The 24,718-nt window shown below is 40.0% G+C and overlaps 1 protein-coding gene across 2 annotated transcripts; it reads right to left on the bottom strand.

Moving 5' to 3' along the window:
* Positions 1 to 24,486, bottom strand: LOC140267508 (solute carrier family 22 member 13). 2 transcript variants are annotated; one of them, XM_072362811.1, is made up of 11 exons: positions 24,416 to 24,471; positions 23,833 to 24,014; positions 13,936 to 14,039; positions 13,609 to 13,763; positions 12,452 to 12,620; positions 12,168 to 12,291; positions 8,614 to 8,720; positions 5,037 to 5,248; positions 4,793 to 4,901; positions 2,942 to 3,154; positions 1 to 336 (listed from the first exon to the last, which is right to left on the bottom strand). In XM_072362811.1, exons 2-11 carry the CDS (start codon positions 23,893 to 23,895, stop codon positions 255 to 257), a joined length of 1,338 nt encoding a protein of 445 aa, XP_072218912.1. In that variant the 5' UTR covers positions 23,896 to 24,014; positions 24,416 to 24,471; the 3' UTR covers positions 1 to 254. The 2 variants fall into 2 exon arrangements, with proteins under 2 accessions (XP_072218912.1, XP_072218911.1); XM_072362810.1 differs by having other exon boundaries at positions 23,833 to 24,486.
* Between the last annotated feature and the right edge of the window lie 232 nt (positions 24,487 to 24,718).

Here is a 24,718-nt window from a genome sequence, read left to right as displayed (position 1 = left end):
TCAGAAATATATAATATGACAGTAACAAACACATTGACTGAATATAAAACATAGAAAAATATAACGAGAAAGTGTAAAAAATACTTTCACGCTAAAAATGACTTAAGGAGTCAGAGTGTGGGTTACTTGCAGAGACCCATAAAAACAAAGTCTAGTTGAAACTTCCACTGGAAGCGTAGACTTATGTGAAAAAACAATAAAATACTGAGTGCCTAATGACATGTGGCGGCTGACTCTGCTGTTATGGTTAGGTTCTACTCCATCCTGGTGCTGCTCACGGTAACGTTCTTCAGGGAAGTGTCAAAGATGACTGTCTTCACATGGCCATCCTCCTCACTAACATAGAAAACACAAAGGAAAAGCTTTTCTCAGTCACTTTGCTTCAGTGCAGCTGTGGAACAACAGCAGCGTAACACTTTTGTTTTTGGGAAATGAAAATATCTTTCAGACTCTGATGAAGTTATAGGGCCTGTTTAGTAATCCTGTAAAACATTTCCCTCAGACACAACACAAGTGCTATTGTTCCCTATACCTCTCTTTTGATTGATCTCTATACCTCTGCTTACACAAACGTAGTATTTTCCCAACCTTTCTTATCACAAATCATTGCATAGGATTGTCTTATTATTCTTTCAAAGACAAATTACATCGTCACAAAGCTTCTCCTCATAGATCATTTCTGCTTTAGCTTTGCAGTGCAAGCACAGAGGGCAGAGACCGAGGCCCACATCTGCCCTCTGTTTTGGTGTTAAAGTTACTCTCTGTAGTTACTACTAAGGCATGGTGTTAATTTAGCACCTGAATGAAGTGGACACTGAGTTTTTTCCTGTTGCAGATGTATTCATGTGGCTCTCCCCTTCAGTGTGCGATTCAGGGAGGGGAAAATTAGAGTGTGCCTCAAAGTGATTTTCAAAGCCTTGCACTCAGAACACACTGCAGTTCTGCCATTATCTACCTCTAAAAAGCTTGATGTGGCCGTGTTTGATCTGAACACAGGCAGAAAGAGAGAGTGAATGAACGAAGAGATTCTCCCTTCGTGTAATATGTTTGAAAAAAAAAAGATGTGATTGCATAATATTATTTGCAAAGCTATTTCATCCATCTCTACTGGCTGGATGAATCTAAAAAGACGAGCTGGAATTTCTACTTTGAAAGTCCCACCTGCTGCACCAGAACTATTTGCAGCTGTTTGTCTTTCGTTCTTTTCTTAATTTATGTTGGATTATTTCAATGTACACTATCATTTCTTTAGGAATGATATCATTGTGCCTGAGTGCAGAGGATTACAACTCGTGTGTAGTCCAATCCTGAACTGGGCGTGCCTTGGACAGGTCTGCAGTCCACCACAGGACCGCACAGAGACAAACGAGACACACAACCGCTCACACTCACTCCTCTGGACGATTGAGAAACACCAGTTAACCTAACATGCATGTTTTTGGACGGTGGATGCCTGACAATGTGGGTCTTCTGCTGCTGAAACAGGCTTCAGGTCCTTCACAACAAGTTTCCAACTGTGACAGTCATTCATACTTTTCTCTCCCTGCCTATGCAGCAAGTGTTAAGGTGTTTAACATCAATAAAGAACTTAATATGCTCAGAGGAATGTGATCCTGAGGCTTTGAAAACTTTGGAACCCATTTTTATTTCAGATCCCTTTATGCTGAGTCTTTAGGTGACACTTTGCTTCTGATTCCCACAACAGGTGTAGGAAACTGTTTTCTTTGGACATTACAGGCAACTTCATGGAAGCTTTTGTTAACATAATCCTACCCTCTGTCATGTTCTGTGTTTTCTTTGCCTCACTTTCTTCTGCCCTGCCATCAGCTTCACTCACATCCCCTGTGTTTCTCCCCTCAGCTGCACTCAATCACTGATCACCTTCCTCAGTATTTAGTCTCCCAGTTTGTCCATGTTCCTTCGCCAGAGCCTCACTGTCACTCATTCTGTTCATGTCAGGTTTGGCCATGTTAAGTTGTCTTTGTTCATGTCAGGTTTTGTCAATTTCATAGTTTCAAGTTAGGTTTTTGTTTCAAGTTTTGTTTTGGTAGTTCAGATTTTTGTACTCTGGCTCAGCCGCATCGTTTCTCTTGGTCTAGATTTGAATAAATCAAGCTTTTCTTTGGAATATCTGCATCCAGGTCCTTCCCTAACCACCACGCCTCACACCCTACGTGACAACCTCTAATCAAGACTGCATTTCGGAGGCCTTGGTCCAAAATTCTGACTTTTCAGGATGGGTTTTCGGCACTTCAGACCTGTTAAGCATGCCAACTTTTTCCTCAGAAATTTACACAAGCCATTTTCACAAACCCTCCACCATACATCTGTTGAGTTTCTATTTATTGGGCTTCAACACAAGATAGAGGCTAAATCAAATCCTAATGGATGGACTGTCCAGATTGTGTTTTGCTTGCTTGCAGAGAAATGCATCAATCAGGAATTTGAGGGAGATGCTCAACAATTACACAAAACAACTATTGTTGTTGGAAACTGAATATGCGCCTTTGTAGGGCTTTAGACTGTGCTGGAAAAAACTGTCATTGAAGTGAAGTTGCCAGGACTGAAGGTTCTGAGGATATTTGGTGTCAAATAATGGTGTTTCTCACATTTCTAATTAAACTTCTTTGGGTCCCATGAGCCCAACAATTCAAAAGATGCTTCCAACTGACGTGAAAACAATGGGGAACATTGTTTTTTATATTCTCATCGGGGCTGATTTACATTTCTTTGACTTGTTTTGCCCAGGAGCACTTGATTCTTCTCCATTTTACCACTGGAAAAGATTGGTGCAGTCAAACGATCCCCCTGTGACTGAGTGAAATGTCTCTGGCTGCACAGGTCCGATTGAGCGGATGGTTTTGACAGAATGACATGGGACAGTCTTTGGTCTAAATAAACATTGTCAGCAAAAGAGGAAGTTAAAACAGTAAAGCCAAACCTGAGCCTGATTCCCTCAACATCTTCGATTGTGTCAGGTAGGGGCTTGTTGGCTGTCTCGGGTAGCAGCAGGGTTAGGGCAGAGCCCAGCAGGGGGCAGAGGCCAGACAGAACCATGGGAGCATGAGGACTGATGGATCTCAAAAGGTACATCATGGGAGCCAGGACGCCTCCGATCCGTGCACACATGGAACCTATGCCAATTCCATTTTGTCTGTACATTAGAGTGATGGGAAGACAAAGGCACCAGTTATAGCTGTTGTCAATATGTGATGGCTTTGCAGTCACACCTGTAGTTCAGTTGTTTGTCTTTTTACTGAGCAGCATTTCATCTCCCAACAAAAATGAGTCAGGTGGTGAGCTCAGAGGAGATCACAGCCTTTTTCCACTGATAAGCCCACGTTACTGCTGCCACTTACAGCAGACCTGCTTGAGTTACAAGGACGAAGTAGAGTAAAGTGACCTTTAACCTTGTAATTGCCAGAGTAGAATATGGACATTTATGTTTCTCATAACTATTGATCCCTCTAATCTCAGTGTTTCTTCTATGCTCACATCTGTAGGCTGGAGAGATGTTAAGGATTTCAGCTTTGCTCAGGCAGACTTCAGTCCCCTGTAAGTCCCATTTGAGAGATTTTTTTATATTTTATTTTCTCACTCAATGTTTTGTCAGGTTTAGGCATAAACTGAATTGGCAGCTTTTGTGCAACAAAATGATATGTTAGTGTTAGGAAACAAGCACATAGATGGAAAAATGCAACCCTTAAAAATCCCTGTATTTTGCTCATAAAACATCACAAGTTGAGGGAGACCTACAGCTGAATTATCTCTGAAAAGCTTCTCCTCTGCAGTTATAAGAAAAACGAAATCTTAACAGTCTGAGAACTCAGGACTGACGTTTGATTTCAGAAAGCTGGCATCCTTAATGATGTTGTCACCCCTCAAAAAGAAGCTGGCTCCTTTTTTCCCTCCTCCTAACTGCTGTTAATAATCTAAAGTTTGGATTCTGTATAATTAATGTTACTTTTAGCTATATTGGTGTTACTATCAGAGAGAATAAGCCAGTTCTGAGACTGGCTTTACAGATGAGGGTGGAAGACAGTGAGCCTTTGTCTTCTGTGCTTGGAATAGATGAGAGCTCCTTCACACATAGTAACTGTTGATGGTGACAGCATCAGTCACAAAATGCAATAAATGACAAAATGTTAATGCAATCCAACCACAGAAAAAAAGTTGAATTCTTGGGACTCGCTTAGCATATAAAATGACTAGAATTAGAGTAAAACAAACATATTTTTATGCAAAAACTAGAATCTTTACGAAATGAACACTAGGAGCCAGTGTTATCTCCACTACACTTGCCTTCTTTATGTTTTAATGGTTATGTTCTTCTGACTTCTTTTGGAAAAGTGCCATCTCAAATCTAATTTAGTTTTGTGAATGTTAATTTTCTGACTATTGTGATGAATATGTTATAAATGATGATGATAAATCAGTGGCCTGGATAAAGACCTCAGATGGAAGTAGCTGGAGCTGTTTATTTTTAAAAAAGTCTTCCATAAACAGTAGCGTAACAGCTGAGTCATTTCAGTCAAATGGCTGTGTTCACATTTCATTTCCAACATAATCCCAGCTGGCTGTCTTTCAAAATGGATTCTACATCAGGCTGCAACCTACAGATGACGTGACCTGCCCCAGGGTCACGCAGAGATGTTGCCGGCAAGTTTCTTTTGAGAAAAGAGTTTCTAAGGGGGCTGCGTTAAGACTGTTTGAGTCAGGAACACACATGCATGGAGGGGGTGGGAGAGGTGTGTGTATGGAAGGGGACTGTGTGGGTGGCCACAATATTCACCTGATTACAGTTGGGAACACCTCAGCTGAGTAGACGTAAATAATAGACAGAGAGGCTGTGATCCCAAACTTTCCAATCATGGCCAGGACTGTTTTGAGAACAGACAAGTCTAAAGGAAAGGTAAGAAAAGGTGATGAAACGGCTTGTTCTAAAATCAGGAAGAATGTGGAAGCATGGAAAAGTCATTTTTCGTAAAGATTGTGTTTCCCACCTCCTGGTTGCAAATGAACATGTGTGTACATACCCTGGGGGATGAAGATGGTCAGAAGGCAGGCAGAGCCACCCACTGCGAGGAAGGCGAGCTGAGAGAACTTGCGGGAGCGATTGAGAGTGAACAGGGTAATGGTGCGTGCAGGCATCTCTACCAAACCAAAGATCATCTGGGTCAGGTAGATGTTCATTCCAAAGTCAGAGATGTTGAGGGACAGGCCATAGTACACGAGGACATTGACAAACCTGAAGCATGTGGAGGTAAGGGAAAACATGACTTGAAGCATAGTTTAATGCCTTGTTAGTATGAAATAATTCTGGGTGGAAATGAAACCAACATTACATCACCATATTTCTTTTTCCCTTTGTTGTTCCTATGGCAACCACTGGATGGTGCCAAAGATGAGGATTTTCAAACCCCACACATAATGGCTTTCATAAGCCTCCTGCTTTGATCAATGAACAGACCTTCACTGTTTTACTATGAGTTGGTACTTTAGAGGATTGTGCTGCTGCACTTGTTTGATGGATCTTACATTTTTCTCTGTGATGCAAAGACCTCCATATCAATTCCATTTTGTCTGTACATTAGAGTGGTGAGAAGGCAAAGGCACCAGTTCTAGCTGTTGTCAGCTATGTGATGGCTTTGCAGTTAGTTCAATGGTGTTTGTCTTCTGCGTGCTCCAAACACAGTTTACTGTTAGTCGATAGAGGGCCGTTCAATAAAGTTTCCTTCAATGTGGGTGTGAGTTTTTATGATATAATTCCACAATGTTAATGTTTTAACAATGTTCAACTTTTACAGCTGCCAGAGCAACAAAAGACTCTTTCTGAACAACACAGTGTGTGGTTTTCTGGGATGCTGTAGGATAGACAAAGACACAAGTGGGAATAGAAAATGTTTATGGAAAACATTCCATGAGATATTCAGGAACATGTCCGATCATGCACAACTGTTCTTTGCCATTGACATTTTATGATTAGTTTATTAAGTGCTTTGGTTTAAGGCGGAGGCACGGGCCTCTGTTAAGTGCTAGTTACCAAAATGCAACATGCCAATGGCAACATACTTCAACTAAGCCAGTATGCAGTATTTATTACCTGCTCAACCTGTTATCGAAACAACTGCAGACTTTGTATATTGTTCACTGTTATTTTCCATTTACCTTATTCTTCTTTGGTTTTCTCAGTGAGATGCTTTTATTATAAATAAAAAAAAAAGAATGCTAGCTGACCTTTTTAAATTCAGTGGCTATAGAAATTAGATCATTCTCTTCAGATGCTCCATTATTCTATAAAATTCAGTCAAAATACATGTCAATACTCTTCAGTATTTTGGAGTTCTTCCCTAAACAGTTCATAAGCCCTCTGAACATGATCATCATTATCATCCTCCTCACCTTTGTCTGATCAACGTACTAAAATCCAGTGGGGGGGGGAGTATTGACTATGTTCCACTTAAATAAAAGAAACAATTCCTCACTGTAATAATATGTCATTGCAAGAGTTACATTTATCGTTATAATCAAAAGTGGCACTGAAATGTTCGTTTTTTTTTTTTCTAACTGTCTAAGTGATGATTTATGTGCTCCTTGGTACCAACTGGTTTGGGCAGTTTTCCATAGATCCATTTTATTAAATTTTTTGAGTTTTCATCTGCAGACCAGGGCTCAACAAAGATGGCAGAAAGGGAGAGGAGAGTAGAAAATTCCAGACTGCCAGGAATGTAGAAAGGCCACAAAACTCCAGCCCCTCCTGTTTTATACAGGAGCCAGCGAACCTCTGCTGTTTGGGTTTGTCATTATAAAACACAGAAGAAGTGATGGGGGGGGTCACAGCCAAAGCTACTGTACTTCTTCTATTCAGGGTCAAAAGTTGTTTTCCATCATTAATACTTTAGACAGCACAGTTATTTTGTCTGATAAGATAATCACTGCATCATAGATTCTCAGTAGTAAGTCAGCCACACATAAAAACAGAACCTTGTGTGGCTTTTAATCAGCAAGCAGAAAAGCCTCCTTTTCAGGGGCATTTCTGCATCTGTTCAGAAGTAAAGTCCTGTCTTCGAATCAAGCCTTTCTTTCAGGTCAATAACACTGGGATATTCTTTTTAGGGTTTTTTCCCTCACAAGCAATCAAGGGAGGCATCCACTGAAGAGTGGAGTGAGACTTTAGACGATGTAAGAGAAATGTATTTCTTCATTTGCAGTGTATCAAGTTCATAAAAGCTTTTTGCAATAATCAAAACATGGTGCTTTTTAAATAGCTTCCATGAGCCACACTGTGGCATTCACCACCACAAGCACTGAGGCCTGCTTGGTATTCTGTGAATGGACAGCTTGTTAATGTGACACTGGGGAAGGAGGAGGGGCTGGATTCACTGAAGGCAAAGGGAGAAAATCCATGATCCAACTGGATGGCCAATGCTCTTTATGACTCCTTTGACATGACTTTCTGTCTAAACTGTGAAATAGACGGGGTTAGACAGGTGGCTTTGTCACCTGCTCACATGAGGATAGACGACGCACTGCTACTCTGTCATATTGACTGTTATGACAGGGAGAGGTTACAGGATGATGAACAGCGGGTGGAGTGACTGTTGTACAATCCCAGCTGACAACTACAGACTGTGAGGATAGTTTTTAACTGCGGTTTTAGTCTTGAACCAATTATTTCTAAAGATATTTAACTGCGTCATTGCTGGCCTTGGAAGCTATGAAAATAGCACTATATGTCTACAATATGCACTTTATTATCCAAACAGCAGATAGCAAGTTTTGAGTTGTTTGTGGTGATAAGTAGCTCTTGGAGTTTCTTCAGAGGAGCAACACACTGGTGGTCGATGAGTTGCGTAACAGCGCGACATGTGGCAGTTCAATCTAAAGCTGATCTGATTAAAACAGTGGTGATACAATAAAAGCAGGGCCATGTTTCTCAGTGTTGCATTCATCGTCACATGCAACACAGAAACTGACACTTAGAATTTCAGCCAAGTTAGTGGCAGTACACTTTCAGCAGACAGCCGCTCCCTTTGAATTGAATCAGGTTTTGGTTTACTACAATAATGCTGTGTTCTTTGGTTGATTTGCCTGACTTATGGCATCTTAATATCATTTTCATTGATTTTCTAAACATTTACCTATTGGATTTGAGTGATTAGTAGAATAAGTGCAATGTTATCTTAAAGGAGGTGTGTTTTTTTAAGTGTTTGAACCACAGTAGGAGAAATAATCAGGATCCCATTTAATACCATACTTAATGTGAAATACAGATGGAATCGCCATAACAACCAAACTAGGACTCATACTAACAAGTAAATCTTCACTCTTGTCATTATTGCCAACAAGAGAACTAATATTTTGACCAAATGAAACACTTTTGATTTCAAAATGATGAGTAACTAAAAGATGTGATATTGAGGTGTCTGTATCCACCTTTCATATACTGAAGTCCTTAAAGTTGTAGTTTAGTTTGGACAAACCTTAGAGATAAGGAGGGGATTTCACATGAACACCCTTTAAATGTACAACCTCTCAGATTTGAACTGATTGGATGAAGGTTGATTCTGATACGTAATGAAATAAAGTTAATTAAGTTCTGTTAGTACTCACCAGAGATAGAAGACAATCAGAGACTGCTTCCTCATTGTTGGGGTCCGAACAAGGTCGAGGAATGAGTGTTTTTTCTTCAACATGGTTTTCTCTTCAGTTTTATAGACCTGCTGGAATATGAGTAAGACAGTTTGTAGCAGCCTTTGCAGTTAGGGTGATAAAAGGCTGTTTGAATAGTTGGCATATTCAAACGATAGACTTTCATAAAAATACTATCAATGCAAAGTAATAATGGCTACTTCTGTAAAACAATCATGCTATGTGCCAAGTTACTGTGTGACACAGTGAGTGCTTTCTGTCTTTAAAACAGTTCCAACAAATCTGATATTTGCTGCGTGTTTATGTTAGTTGGTACTTTGTTTAGGGTATCTTCTCTTATGTTGGCTTCCAGCGAGTGTCAAAGCTCACCGGAGTACTCGCAGTGCCACAACTGAGTGCATAGCCTGAGTGCATGGAATATGTAGCATGAACAGCATGTTTGCAGAGCAACAGCTCCAGATATGTCTGTGTGTGACCACATAAGAGGTGTTCTGGTACAGCACTGATTGCCGGTTATCTGGCCGTGCTTCGAGTCCAGGACAAGTACTTTGCGTATAAAAAAGAGAAAAATAGACTTGAATGTGGAAGCCCTTTAGTGGAGAAGAACTTGTCTGAATTGGTTTTAAGCAAAATATGAAACTGAACACTACTTCTGAGCAAAGTCAAGACAAGAAGGTGTGTTGTAGCATACTAACACATGGCACTGATACCTGAAGGTGTATGGGACTTCCCTTTTACTTTAGAAGAGGGGTGTCAAAGGTGGAGATCATCATGAGTTGAAATCGTTACAGTTAACGCTTCAGAAAACCAATGGTTCTAGTCTCTGGCTTATATTGTATGGTAGTTATAATCAGTGTTTCGATGTTTACAGATACAGGCTAACAGAACTGTATGTGTCTCAAATTATGAGAACAAAACAAGTCAATGTTTACATATATTATTATTGTGCAAGGCAGCCATGATGAAGTTTCAAGATTAACTCTCTGAGACAGACATCCATCATTAGACTGTCCCGGTTAGAATTCCCACTGGGAACTTGGAAACAGAGACTTCTCAGTTCAAAAGTAACACTATTACTGCAGAAACTAAAAGGCTGTAGAAGCTGATCACAACTAGGAACAAAAGAAGGCATCCGAGATGGTACATGATGACCAGAACCAAACTATGACATTCTTGTCAAATGAATACTTTGGTAGTGAAGATGCACTCGTGTATGCTGAAACCCAAACTGATTCAGTGTGACTGAAACGTGGGCTGTTATGTCTGTTCTCTTAAACATATGTCAGACAACTGAAATTATGTCTAATGTGCTTTGAAGCCAAAAGAGCATATCTTCAACTAACCACATTAGTTTGTTGGGTAAGGGATTATTTGAAAAGCCCTGTTATTGATGTACATAACATTGAATAGTATTTCCCCACTTGATGGAAGACAGTCCTGACTGGTTATTTGGGATAACCTTAGCAGCTGAAGGCCAACCTAGAAAGCATATTATGTAAACCAAAATTCTCACTACAGTTACTGTATGTAAACTCTACTACACTACTGTCGTCTGCTGCCATTTTTGTTGCAGTGGAATTTACTGAGAATGAGCAGAAGAAGACTGAGTAGAATGTATTCTGTTCATGATGTGGAAATACAGAAAATTGTTTATCAAAGCAAAGAAATTCACAGCAACTAATGTAAAATGTTTTTTCATTGTGTCAATTTACAAGAAGATTTTCCATCTGGAAGAGGATTCCAATGCATTCAGTGGATGTTTATGAGCACATGTAATTAAATTAAATCACGACAGGAAAGAAAAAAACGTCATTTGAAAACCAACTTGATATCACTCATGACTAAAACAACATATTTTTCACTTCCCTTTGCCTTTGTGTACATATGTTTTGTATAGATAATGTCAAAGTTTTGATCTGATCCCACCTTGATGGCATTGCACACATGATAAAAACCTAAATATTGTCATGTACAGTGTTGTAGTACAATGCATCACACTGAGAACTAGTTTCTAAGAATTATGAGGAGCAAATACTCTCGCAGCAGACTAGTTTAAAAATGTTAACTTTTAATTTGGTAAATACAATTATGGCTGATTTAAAGCCATTTCCCGAGATCTACCATTGAGAGCTTTAATTTATTCTGAGGTCTTAATAACTTTAAAAAAAGCTTCAGCACACTTGCCAACAGTCACAACCCGAAAGGTTGAAGTTGCCCTTGTGTACCTGCTATTAATTAGTTTGCATAGACACATAGAATGTACTGAAAACCTTTCACATAAACCACTGAAAACCATACATAAAAACTATTGAAAACATTTCATAGAATAGAATTTCATAGAAACATTTCATCTACTGAAATGTTTCATCTACTGAAAATCTTTCATAAAAACTACTGAAAATCTTTCATATAAACTACTGAAAACCTTTCATATAAACTACTGAAGATCTTTCATATAAACTACTGAAAATCTTTCATATAAACTACTGAAAACCTTTCATATAAACTACTGAAAACCTTTCAAATAAACCATTGAAAACCTTTCATAAAAACTACTGAAAATCTTTCATATAAACTACTGAAAACCTTTCATATAAACTACTGAAAATCTTTCATATAAACTACTGAAAATATTTCATATAAACTACTGAAAACCTTTCATATAAACTACTGAAAATCTTTCATATAAACTACTGAAAACCTTTCATATAAACTACTGAAAACCTTTCATATAAACCATTGAAAACCTTTCATAAAAACTACTGAAAATCTTTCATATAAACTACTGAAAACCTTTCATATAAACTACTGAAAATCTTTCATAAAAACTGCTGAAAATCTTTCATAAAAACTACTGAAAACCTTTCATATAAACCACTGAAAACCTTTCATATAAACCATTGAAAACCTTTCATAAAAACTACTGAAAACCTTTCATATAAACCACTGAAAACCATACATAAAAACTACTGAAAATCTTTCATATAAACCACTGAAAACCATACATAAAAACTACTGAAAATCTTTCATATAAACCACTGAAAACCATACATAAAAACTACTGAAAACCTTTCATATAAACCACTGAAAACCTTTCATATAAACTACAGAAAATTGTTCATATAAACTACAGAAAATTGTTCATAAAAACCACTGGAAACCTTTCATATAAACCAGTGAAAACCTTTCATATAAACTACTGAAAACCTTTCATATAAACTACTGAAAACCTTTCATATAAACTACAGAAAATTGTTCATATAAACTAGTGAAAACCTTTCATATAAACTAGTGAAAATATTGTACATTATACATATGCTATTGTTGTTGGAAAATGTATGACATGGTTGTGCAGTTACTGATAGGTAGCTACAAAGAGCTGTGGGACTCTGTGGAAGTCACAAATTTTCAGCACTAGTTTTGACTGTTACGTGAATTTATTAATTTTGTTTCCATTTTGAAAAGAGGGAACAAACTTGAGTATCTATAGAGTCAGAAATGATAAACATCTTTACCTGAGACATCTCAATATCTTTACTGAGAGGCTTTCCATTCATCTGTGCTGCTTTCAGGATCACTTCCCATGCTTCCTCTCTCCTGTCATTGGCCATTAACCAGCGAGCTGATTTTGGCAAAATCCTAAAAGTGAGAGGACAAATTGCTTAGGGTACAATCTTAAAAACAAATGTCTATTCCTTGATGTTGTGTGCTTTAGGTTCAAAGTAAACTTCTAGGAAAATCAAGGACTCTGTTTTTCTGGTACTGTAGTACAGGCAGAGTGGGGCTGCTGCCCACTCACCAGATGTAGACAATGAAGAGAAAGCCAGGTGCTGATATAGCCAGCTGCAGTTTACGCCAGTCTCTTATGAGGTATGCCACTCCAGCCAGTAAAATGTAGCCAAAGCCAAAGAAGTAGTCTGTGATTATACCGGCCAACATCCGCTGCTTTAATCCCGTCCATTCTGTACCTGTGTGGGAAGAAAGCATCATTACATAGCAGTGTGTACACAATACAGAGTAGCGATCATCTGCAACTCTAGCAAGTGAGTGTATTACATTAATCATCTCATTACAGTACAGTGTTCTGAAGGTAGAATTTGGTACTTGGCATTAATGAGTGCTAAGGCATTGGTCGTATCCCCACGACACACGGCACGTGTATAAATATGCACACAGTTACAGTATCAGGTTAAGAAATGAAACACAGATTCTGACATGAACAGTTAAAACATTTGTACAGCAGTAACTGTACAAACTCCTCTTGAGAAAAAGATCATGATGTATAAAAGTAGAATTTCTTTAATAGCGCTGTCCATTCCAATTTTTCCCTCGCTTAAACACATGAAGGACTGTGGACATTGATATCTGTCAATGTAAACAGTTTTGGTTCATTGCAATTCAATGTGTTGTCATGCTGATAGCACCTCTTAATATTTCTATTCATCTCCAGTGTAAAGAGAAGACATCATCATAGATTGATGTCTTGTCATGGTTTGACTATGAAAGTACCATGATGCAGTTCTTTATATTCCATTAAAATTTCCCTTAATAAAAATAAATGCTAAAATTTGACAGAACCTTTTAAATCCTACAAAACGTATTCACTTTTTAATGTCATACTACAAATATGTCAGGGATTTTCATGATGGTAAATGACCAGTTTACATCCACATTGCATCGAGTTTACAGACACTTATTTCTTGTAATGTATGTAATCAGATGGGATGCTTCTCTGGCCAGTTGTAATTTATGTTATAATCTTTTTAATTCTACCCTTAATATAATATTGTCCTGTGATGGACTGGCGACCTGTCCAGGGTGTACCCTGCCTTTCGCCCATTGACATCTGGGATAGGCTGCTTGGACATTTTGGATTAAGCAGGTATAGAAAATGGATGGATGGACATAATTGTGTCTCTTCTCTTTTGTCAGTGGGCTACACTGCAGAGCACTGACCTAGGACAAATGCATTCATGATAACACCAGAGATGGACGTTCCAACCATAAAACGAAGGGCTGCGTAGACGTAGAAATTAGGGGCAAAAGCAGTAGCAACTCCAAAAGTTGCTTGGATTGCCAGGCTAATGAGGATGATGATCCTGCGACCGTATCTGCCAAAAAACGACAAAAGATATCGGAATTTGGTCATTCCATGTCAATTATACTTGAATAATTTTACATATGCAAAATCTACAAGAAGCAATACACAAAAATAAAGCATATAAGACATTATATAACTTATTCAGCAATGGTCTGAAGATAAATGGACAGTTTGTAACTTACTTATCAGCCAAATTTCCAAACACAACAGCTCCAACAAGGAGACCAAACATGTAGATGGAAGAGCCCAAATTGTTCAGGCTGGCGTTATCACAAACCAGGTCCCACTGAAAAAAGGAACAACAGGAAGTTTGATTATAAGATCTTAAACTGTGTTGAAGCTGCTCTCTGAGTCTGGTGCCATCACTCAAACAGCTGCATGCAGTACTGTTGGGCAAAGGTGGTGGTCAATTTCACTGTTCAGCTGCAATGACTGCCGAGATAACTCAGACTCAGAAAATGACTCCATATCTTTTTTGTCACTTTTTGTTACCCCTTTACTATTCTTGCAGTATGAGGTCAGACCTACAGCCCCCCTCTCCACCCCGAACATCTTTAAAAGATTATATACTGGGTGTCTGACATTCATGGCCCTGAGAAATAAAGCTAAGTAAACAGTGCTCCTTTTGGCTTTCCCCATATCAATATTGTCAAGGCATATATTAGGAAAAAAAAATCCAAGTGTTAAAGGTTAACTGCAATAGAAGTTGCTGAGAACCATCAGGGTCTTGATGGGATTAACCTGTTTCACATTCATTACCTTTTTATCTTTCCTCTCAAGGAACTCCATTACAAAAAGCCCCACTACTGATACAACGGACACCCTTCTGTTTACAGCTATATACTGTTAAAACAGGGGCTTAGACATCTTTCCATCATGTTCTTGTTGACTTCGAGATCAATTGCAGATCTCTCCCTTGCTACCAAGTTAATGCAGTCTGAGTGTGCGACCTGTTAAGTGCCACGTGTGCATTGTCCAGTTACATCATTTTGGTCATGTAACTTGTGATGGAAAATCTATTACTCCTCCTTAAGAATGTGCTGGGTGTTTTTTTTCTCTCTTACCAACATCGGATGACTCACCCTGTGTTTTTCACATGATTTACACGTTTTTCTATAAGTGAAGTTTCCTGGTTGCATTGGCTGCTTGCGCAGCTGAGGTGGTGAGAATCTTATTTGTCCTACGCACATTTCCCACTTTTGTGTAACACTCCACCTTTATGTGTAAGAGCTCATGTAAGTTCAGACTTCTGTTGTTACTCTCCTTCATGAAGCATAATAAATGAAATGTTGGTGCAGACTCACTGCACTCTTTTAATTGAAATTTCCACCACAAAATTGGCGTCACGAACAGAATTCCACAGGCAGTCATCGGGAGCGGGTGACTGGTGACTGAGATCCTGGCGGATTCTCCAGCCTCCAACCTCACATAGGTGATTAAGAGAAGGGAGGACCAGAGAGCCTGCTCTCCAATCACCGCCACTGGAATCCACTATCCTTAATACCTCTTTATTTCAAGGTGAGCTGAATCATTTTCTGTGGGTTCTAATCTTGTGTCTTTGGCAAAGTTACTTTGGGGAATGTTGAGGGCAGGCTGGAATTATCCCAACCAGGCTGGGAAGGATAGCCTTTCATGGTTGTGGCTAATAAACAAACCGCATTGCTTTTCAGTGACTGCAGCAGAAAATAATCACTTAGTGGAGGCATCTATTAAGAGAAAGTGTGCACACACCTCATTAAGAAAATAGGGTCAGGGAACAGCAGCATCAACCCCTTCCCTGAGAGTGGCATTGTCCAAACCATGAGACAGAAATATGGGAATGAATGTGTGGAGTGTTTGAATGACTGGACGAACAATTATGCATTTCCTGATCCACAGCTGAACAGTGTGAAAAGGACACGGTAGCGCTTTTGAATCATCTTTGTACTCATGGAAACAAAGCTAGTCTATCAAAAGTTCAGTTTGTCCAACAACAGGTTACATTCTTGGGTCAGGTTATCACTTCTGAAGGAAAATTCTTATCACTAAAACGTACAAAAGCCATTCAGTGTTTACCAAAACCTCAAACTAAGAAACAGTTGATATCCTTCCGAGGCATGTGCTCCTATTGTAGGCAGTTTATTCCAAAGTATGCCTCCTTAGAAGCCCCTCTAAGTTGTATGATTCATGGGAAAGGTCTTACTCCATCATCTGCCGTTCGGTGGACAGCAGAGGCAGAACAATCTTTCATAGATCTGAAACTTGCTCTCTAGTCCACCCCCACTTTGGGTATGCCTGATCCCACCAGACCTTTTACGCAAACAGTAGATGAAAAAGATGGTTGTATGACTTCTGTTCTTCTTCAGGATAATGGAGGGAGACTTTCACCTGTGGCTTACTTCTCCTCCCACGCTGTCTCTGTGCTGTGGCTGCTGCACAAAAGGCTGTTTTGGCCTCTCGGGATATTGTTGGTTATTCTGATCTTACTCTTCTAGTCCCATATGCCACCACTCTCATTCTTCTTGAACAAAAGACTACTCATCTCTCTACAGCCAGATGGCTCAGGTATAACACTGTTGCTTGACATGCCAAACATTAGTGTTAAAAGATGTACAGTTTTGAACGCAGCCACTGTGGTTCCTACTCCTGAAGATGGTACCCACCATGACTGGGTTTCGGTGCTCCAACGTGTTCTCCACGTTCAGATCTGAGAGAAACTCCCTTGGACAATTTTTTTTTTTTTTTTTTGTGGATGGGTCAGCTTTCCGTGACCCTGCAAGATTTTGCTGTATACTGCACACGACATTCTTGAATCTGCTCCACTGCCATCTCACTTCTCAGCACAGAAAGCTGAGCATATTGCACTTACTGCTGCATGCAGATTGGCTGCTGACAAATCTGTTACTATCTACACAGACTGTCGTTATGCTTTAGGGACTGTGCATTATTTTGGAGCCTTATTGAAACATAGGAAGTTCTTGAAATCTGATGGAAAACCCATCCTCCACCATGATAAAGTTTCTGCTCTTTTGGAGGACATTCTCCTCCCAAAATCTGTTGCTGTTTGTAAGTGTAAATCTTATACTGGCTATTCTGACTTTGTTTCTACAGGAATTCCTAGAGCAGAGGCGGCTGCTAAGCAGGCTGCGAGCTTTGCCTTTCAGATCATGTCTCGCCTCCACTTCTTCTCCTCCACTGATACTTTGTCTTTTCTGCAGAGCCATGCAACACAGGAGGAAAAGAACCTGTGGAAGTCCAATGGATCAGTAGTTTTCTCTGACAACAGGAAACAATAGAATAGAAAAATCCCAAGCTTTGTTTGTCCAAGAATATTTCCCTCATTATGCTAAATTAACACATGGGTTAGACCATGTGTCAGAAGGAGGGATGTTAGATGCTCTGACAAAATTCTGGTTTACAAAAGGGTTTTCATCCTATGCATAAAAATACTGCCGAGCTTGCATGATCTGTGCCACTAACAATGAAGGTAAAGGGACATCAGTTCCCTCATTCACCACCCACTCGCCCATTTGACCACCTCATGATGGATTTCATTGAACTCACACCTGCAAAGGGTAAGGAGTACTGCTTGGTCATGGTGGACTTGTGGTCCAAATGGGTTGAGGCATTCCCAGCAAAACATGCCAACAGCAGTGCTGTAACCAAGGCCCTACAGACAGAGATAATTCCCAGATGGGGCATTCCAGGTAAGATAAGTTCTGAACAGGGTTCACATTTTGTGAATACAGGATGAAGTAGGAGCCTTCCTGGGAATTGTGAGGAAACAGGTTTGAATTGGATAGATGCACTACCAATAGTGCTAACCTACATGAGAATGAGGCAAAGAAACCGAGCAAATATTAGTCCATACGAGATCTTGTTTGGACATCTGGATTGGGAATGGATCCAGGAAACAGACCACTTCCAACCACATTACTTTGTGATGATGACTTGTTACATTATTGTAACAATTGTCTGCGGTGTTGTCATAAATCTCTCAACAGGTAAAAGCTGCCCTTCCTGATCCATCTGAGGGCCCCCATCACAACCTCAACCCAGGGGACTGGGTGACTGTCTGAGAATTCAGAAGAAAGCACTGGAAATCCAAAAGGTAGCAGGGACCATTCCAAGTGCTCCTGACCACTCACACAGCTGTTAAGGTTGCAGAGAAAGCATCTTGGATTCCCGCCAGCCACTGTAAAAAGGTCAAAGATCCTTTTGACAACCCTTCGTTATCTGTCCACCAACACCAAGGAGGAGACACAAGAAATTCAAACGACTGATTAATGATCTCTTTGCGTCACTGCTCATCAACATACACACATATAAAGTGGTGAGAGACACACACCCATACACAGAAGACCTCGGCACATTGCACATAACTTGTTTCAGGTGAGGACTAAGATGGAACCCAGACCTTTAACCAGCATTTCCAAAAAGACTAGAAATGTAAAACAATGGTGTTCTGAAAACTGTTTGTGTAAATATTTGATTATGTTTACAGTTTTGAATCTTGTCTCTTTTGCTCAGCTTGCCTTTTGGTGGAGATGGCAAGCTCATATTTACTCACAAGCGTTCCTTAGTACCAAAGGGGACCACAGATTTTTTTTACAACAACCCTGGATATCACGAAATGTTTGGTATCAATTGGCCAATTTTTCTCCGTTAAATCTGTGTCCAACCGCTCTTGTCATCTGTATGAAAGATGCAGTACCTATTGCATACACTGGGGTCCCTGGCAAGGTGGACCCCCTAAGTTGCACCTCGTATGCACTCTGCTCTAACGGCAGTCATAATGAGACGCTGTACCTGCCTGAATATGCCTCTGAGATAGCGGAGAATCAACACGATAGTACCTCTTTGTGGGCCGCAAATTGTACCCATCACCTGTGCTTGACACATTGTTGGCTGATGAGGGGAGATTATCATATGGGTGTAGATGGCAAATATCGAAGTGACCTCTACCCTTGGCGTATTGGATGTCTGCCCCTCACTCGTCGTATTATTCTGCCACCACCGAATTTTACAAAGTGCCTCACAGAGGCTAAAAACAACAATGACAAAACATACTAACCCTTCCACCCCCATAAATACCCAGAGAGACACAGAGACATACAGACACACACATACGCATGCACGCACACATGCACACGTGATCACACAAAAACACAAGCTCAGAGCCACTGCACCTATTAGACAGAGACATGGCGGGCACTGAGACCTAAGGCAAGTATACTGCCACCCTTGGGGCCGACAACAAGAGGGCTCCGGGCCCATGACTACAGAGAGTGGTGCCACAGAGACAGCCCCAACCCGGAAAACAAGAGGCCCCACACCAAGGTGCAGAGCCCTCCAGGCACCCGGGCCAGAGCAGTGCACAGAACAGCACCCCCAACAGTGGAACAAAAAGCAGATCCCATTGTGTTAGGCCCCCCATGAGGAAACACTGGAGCTAAAAACTGAAAGACTAAAGCAGTAAAATAAGATAAAAAGGAGTAAAATGAACAAAATAGATAAAATCCTTTTCAGTTTGTGAAATTAAAACATGTTAAAACGTCTAACTAAAATGCAGATTTAAAACGTCTAACTAAAACATGTAGTTAAAACATCCAACCAAAACATGGAATTAAAACATGGAGTTAAAATGTCCAACTAAAATACGGAGTTAAAACATGGAGTTAAAACAACCAACTAAAACATGGAGTTAAAACAACCAACTAAAACATGGAGTTAAAACATGGAGTTAAAACGTCCAACTAAAACATGGAGTTAAAACATGGAGTTAAAACAACCAACTAAAACATGGAGTTAAAACATGGAGTTAAAATGTCCAACTAATATACGGAGTTAAAATGTCCAACTAAAACATGGAGTTAAAACATGGAGTTAAAACGTCCAACTAAAACATGGAGTTAAAACATGGAGTTAAAACGTCCAACTAAAACATGGAGTTAAAACATGGAGTTAAAACAACCAACTAAAACATGGAGTTAAAACATAGAGTTAAAATGTCCAACTAATATACGGAGTTAAAATGTCCAACTAAAATACGAAGTTAAAATGTCCAACTAAAATACGGAGTTAAAACATGGAGTTAAAACAACCAACTAAAACATGGAGTTAAAACAACCAACTAAAACATAGAGTTAAAACATGTAACTAAGACATGGAGTTAAAACAACCAACTAAAACATGGAGTTAAAACATGTAACTAAAACATGGAGTTAAAACAACCAACTAAAACATGGAGTTAAAACATGGAGTTAAAACGTCCAACTAAAACATGGAGTTAAAACATGGAGTTAAAACAACCAACTAAAACATGGAGTTAAAACATGGAGTTAAAATGTCCAACTAATATACGGAGTTAAAATGTCCAACTAAAACATGGAGTTAAAACATGGAGTTAAAACGTCCAACTAAAACATGGAGTTAAAACATGGAGTTAAAACGTCCAACTAAAACATGGAGTTAAAACATGGAGTTAAAACAACCAACTAAAACATGGAGTTAAAACATAGAGTTAAAATGTCCAACTAATATACGGAGTTAAAATGTCCAACTAAAATACGAAGTTAAAATGTCCAACTAAAATACGGAGTTAAAACATGGAGTTAAAACAACCAACTAAAACATGGAGTTAAAACAACCAACTAAAACATAGAGTTAAAACATGTAACTAAGACATGGAGTTAAAACAACCAACTAAAACATGGAGTTAAAACATGTAACTAAAACATGGAGTTAAAACAACCAACTAAAACATGGAGTTAAAACATGTAACTAAGACATGGAGTTAAAATGTATAATTAGAATAATCCATCCATCTATTTTCTATACCGTCAATCCGTGGTCGGGTAGCGGGTGGGCCGGAGCCTATTAATTAGAATAATATGGAACATAAATCAAATATGCTAAAAAGTTTGATTAAAAGAAATATTAAGGAAATCAATAAAAATCAAGTAAAAGCCTGATTAAAAATACCCCCATTTGCCTTCAGAACTGCCTTAATTGTTCATAGCATACTTTCAACAAGGTGTTCGAAACATTCCTCAGAGATTTTGCTCCATATTGATATGACAGCATCACGCAGTTGCTGCAGATCTGTCGGCTGCACATCTATGATACAAATCTCCCGTTCCATCACATCCCAAAAGTGCTCTGTTGGATTGAGATCTGGTGACTGTGGAGCCATACAGTGAACTCATTGTCATGTTCAGGGTCAGCAGCAAAACTCAGGCAGGCTGCAGCATTTAAACGATGCTCAATTGGTACTAAGGGGCCCAAAGTGTGCCAAAACATATCCCCCACACCATTACACCACCACCAGCCTGAACTGTTGATACAAGGCAGGATGGATCCATGCTTTCATGTTGTTTACGCCAAATTCTGACCCGGCCATCTGAATGTTGCAGCTGAAATCGAGACTCGTCAGACCAGGCAACCTTTGTCCAATCTTCTATTGTCCAGTTTTGGTGAGCCTGTGCGAATTGTAGTCTCAGTTTCCTGTTGTGAGCTGACAGCAGTGGCAACAGGTGTGGTCTTCTGCTGCTGTAGCCCAAGGTTCCACGTGTTGTGTGTTCAGAGATGGTATTCTGCAAAGAGTGCTTATCTGAGTTCCTGTTGCCTTCCTATCATCTCGATCCAGTCTGCCCACTCTCCTCTGCCCTCCAACATCAACAAGGCATTTTCGTCCACACAACTGCCGCTCACTGGACATTTTCTCTTTTTCGGATTATTCTCTGTAAACCCCAGAGATGGTTGTGCGTGAAAATCCCAGCAGATCAGAAGTTTCTGAAATACTCAGACCAGCAACCATGCCTCGTTCAAAGTCACTTAAATCCTCTTTCATCCCCATTCTGATGCTCGGTTTGAACTTCAGCAAGTTGTCTTGACCACCTCTACATGTCTAAATCCACTGAATTGCGGCCATGTGATTGGCCGATTAGCTGTCTGTGTTAATAAACAATTGAACAGGTGTTCCTGATAAAATCGCCGGTGAGTGTAGTTTGCTATGAATCTAAACCTGAATCTGCAAATTAATTCAATCACACCCTAGGCAGTGTTCCTCTGACATGTGTAAAGATACTGTCTCTGTCAGGTGGGGATCAAATAGTACACAGAACACCAGCCTCTCAAAATTTTGTTTTTACTTCTTGCCCATACGATTCTTCTTCCATCGCTCGATGGATTTTTAATGGCACTTTGCATTATACACACCCAATCCCAGGCATGTATTTGTCATAACGAGGGGTGTGTGGCGAGGTGATAAAGGAAGGACCCGGATGCAGATTTCCAACTGAAAACTTGATTTATTTAAACAATCCAAACAAAAAGCGTGGATGAGCCAGTATACCAAAAAAAACCCTAAACTGTGACTAAGAAAAACTAACAAAACAAAACCTGGCAAAACTCATTCCAGCATGAGTGACGGTGGCATGGATGAAAGTGAGGATCTGCCAATGGACATGAGAAAATCTGGAGACTAAATACTGAGGAGGGTGATAGGTGAGTGAGTGCAGCTGAGGGGAGAAACACAGGTGATGTGAGAGAAACTGATGGCAGGGCAAGAGTGACTGAGGAAAACATGGCAAAACTAAAGATTAGACAGAAACCTAAAACGTGACCAAAAAATACAAATCGTGACAGTATTGGATGTATGGAAGGCATGGCAGACTGTACTCCAGCCTGCCAGGAAACTGGACGGGCAGGTGTGCTCACATCATGTCAGTTTATGGTGTTCATCTAGCGACTGACTCTACTACCTCTGACTCTCGCTCAAAGCTTTCTTTAAAACCTCCTTTTGGCAGCTTTGATTCCACTGTCTGGATTGATCGTATTGGCGTCCTACGATTAATAAAAATGTGGATTGGATTAATTATCTTCATTACAACCAGCAGAGATTTATTAATTATACCGATGGTGCAATTGAAGGTTTGGGTGAACATCTCTTATGACATGGCAGAATAGGTTAACCTTAGACATGTTACTGGCTGAGCGTGCAGGTGTATGTGCCCTTATGGGGGATACTTGCTGTACTTTCATTCCAAATAATACTGCATCAGATGGTTCTGTAACCAGAGCTCTGGAGGGCCTTTGTCCTCTCCGTGAAGAGTTAGCAGAAAACTCAGGTGTGGATACTTTCCTTACAGGCTGGTTTGATTCAATATTCGGTAAATAGAAAGCCTTGATTCTTTCGCTTTTTACAGGAGTCCTTATTGGGTTATCCATACTTGCACTGTGTGGCTGCTGCATTATACCTCGTATCAGAGGTCTTTTTTTGCAAACGATAGATAGGTCTATATCCTGCCAAATGGTATGGCTTGGTCTAGATTCAAATCTCTTGCAAGTTTCTGTTGTGTTTGAAGATTGTTATGAAAATTATGATTAATTACTTTCTTATTACTTGCTTATTGTCTCTATTAACTATGTGTTTTAAATCTTTTTGAATGAACACATTTGATGTTTCCCAGGGACAATGTATTTACTTATTTGTCAGCTACATTTGTATTCTCTTTTTTGAGTGATTAATATTAACATATTTAATCAAAAGGAGAGAGATCTTTTTCTATGAGTGAAGTTTCCTGGTTGCATTGGCTGCTTGTGCAGCTGAGGTGGCTAAGTCAGCAGGTAAGAATCTTATTTGTCCCATGCACATTTCCCACCTTTGTGTAACACTCCACCTTTGTATATGTAAGTGCTCATGTAAGTTCAGACTTCTGTTGTTACTCTCCTTCATGAAGCATAATAAACCTTGGAAACGTTGGTGCAGACTCACTGTGCTCTGTTAACAGAAATTTCCACCACAAACTGCATTTGCTTCTCTCACCTCATGCTCACGTGTTACAAACATACCCTGCCGGGGCATGTAAGGAGGCTCAGAAGATGCCTGCACTGCATGTGTCCATCTTTCAACCCTCACCGCGTTCAGCCCGGTCTCAAATGTCACTAGGGCTCACTGTAATAAACTGCTAAGCCTTTCCACATTCTGCAGCTGCATGAGGTCATTATGTTGAACACATTAAGATAAATTGTAGATATTCAGTAAATTCTAAACTTGACTTAAGAGTGTCAGAGAGGTTGCTAGTTTTTTCACTCACCTCAGTTACTATGGTGCTTTGGAATGTCTCTGTGCTGTACTCCCAGCCCCCCTGGCAGCTCATAGTTGGACTTCCATCTCCAAGAGCTACAGCACCACTGTGGTTTAGGTTGATGGTGCAGGACAGTTCAGAATGGCCTTCAGGGGAGGTCAGAAGGCTGAAGTTCAAAGAGGCTGGAGCGCCTGCTGAGGACCATGAAGATCGGCATAAATGTGGAGGAACAGCCCCGGTGAACACTGAGACCAGCATATGGAATGCCAAAAAGATCTGAGGTATACAGATCCACACATACAAGATCTTCTGGAACTTCCCAAAGCCTCCAATAACACTGAGAATTTCATCAAAATTCATTTCTCTGGTTGCCTCTGCATGCACACTTAGAATGTGCCTTTTTGTAACTGATCTGTTCTAATTCCGATGGTCCCAAAGTGCTTTTAAAAGGAAACTGCCTTAGGTGCTAAGCAGATAAAGACAGAGAGCTCAGCGGCAGTCAAATGTCGGTTATAAAAGGCTGGAATTATTTTCTGTGGCAGGCAGATGATTAACAGGAAGAGAAAGTTTCCTCATTCGGAAGCAGTCACACCTGTGTTGTGCTCCTCTCTGACAGCGACCTGTAGCTATTTGTAGTGAAAAGTGAGGCTGTCTGAGTGTGATCTAACCTTGGAGTGATGGGAGTGGACTTAAAGCAAGAGGGAGGTGTTTATTGCTTGTGGGAGGAGTCATTGTGTGATGATCGGCTTGCTCTTCTTTTATCTCTCCACCCCTACTTAAAAAGTTTCATAAGATTAAATTAGGTAAACTTTTTTTTTACTTTAAACCAAGAGTTTGTGGCAGTCTCACAGTTGACACAGGCATGCCTGATTCAGTGGAAATTTATGGGCAAGAG

Source organism: Leuresthes tenuis, unplaced genomic scaffold, assembly GCF_036924035.1.
Source record: "Leuresthes tenuis unplaced genomic scaffold, fLeuTen1.0.hap1 SCAF_13, whole genome shotgun sequence".
NCBI lineage: Eukaryota > Metazoa > Chordata > Actinopteri > Atheriniformes > Atherinopsidae > Leuresthes > Leuresthes tenuis.
The sequence above is the reverse complement of the archived record's forward strand: the minus strand, read 5'-3'. Positions and strand labels throughout refer to the sequence as shown.

Bases quoted from the DNA above. Each gene is read 5' to 3' on its own strand.
- LOC140267508 (XM_072362810.1), bottom strand. From the start codon at position 24,183: ATGAATTTTGATGAAATTCTCAGTGTTATTGGAGGCTTTGGGAAGTTC. The intron at 12,292-12,451 runs GTGAGTGGGCAG...TCTCACTTTTAG, and splicing joins CTCTTCATTGTCTACATCTG to GATTTTGCCAAAATCAGCTC. The intron at 8,721-12,167 runs GTAAAGATGTTT...ATATTCCAGCAG, and splicing joins AAGATATTGAGATGTCTCAG to GTCTATAAAACTGAAGAGAA.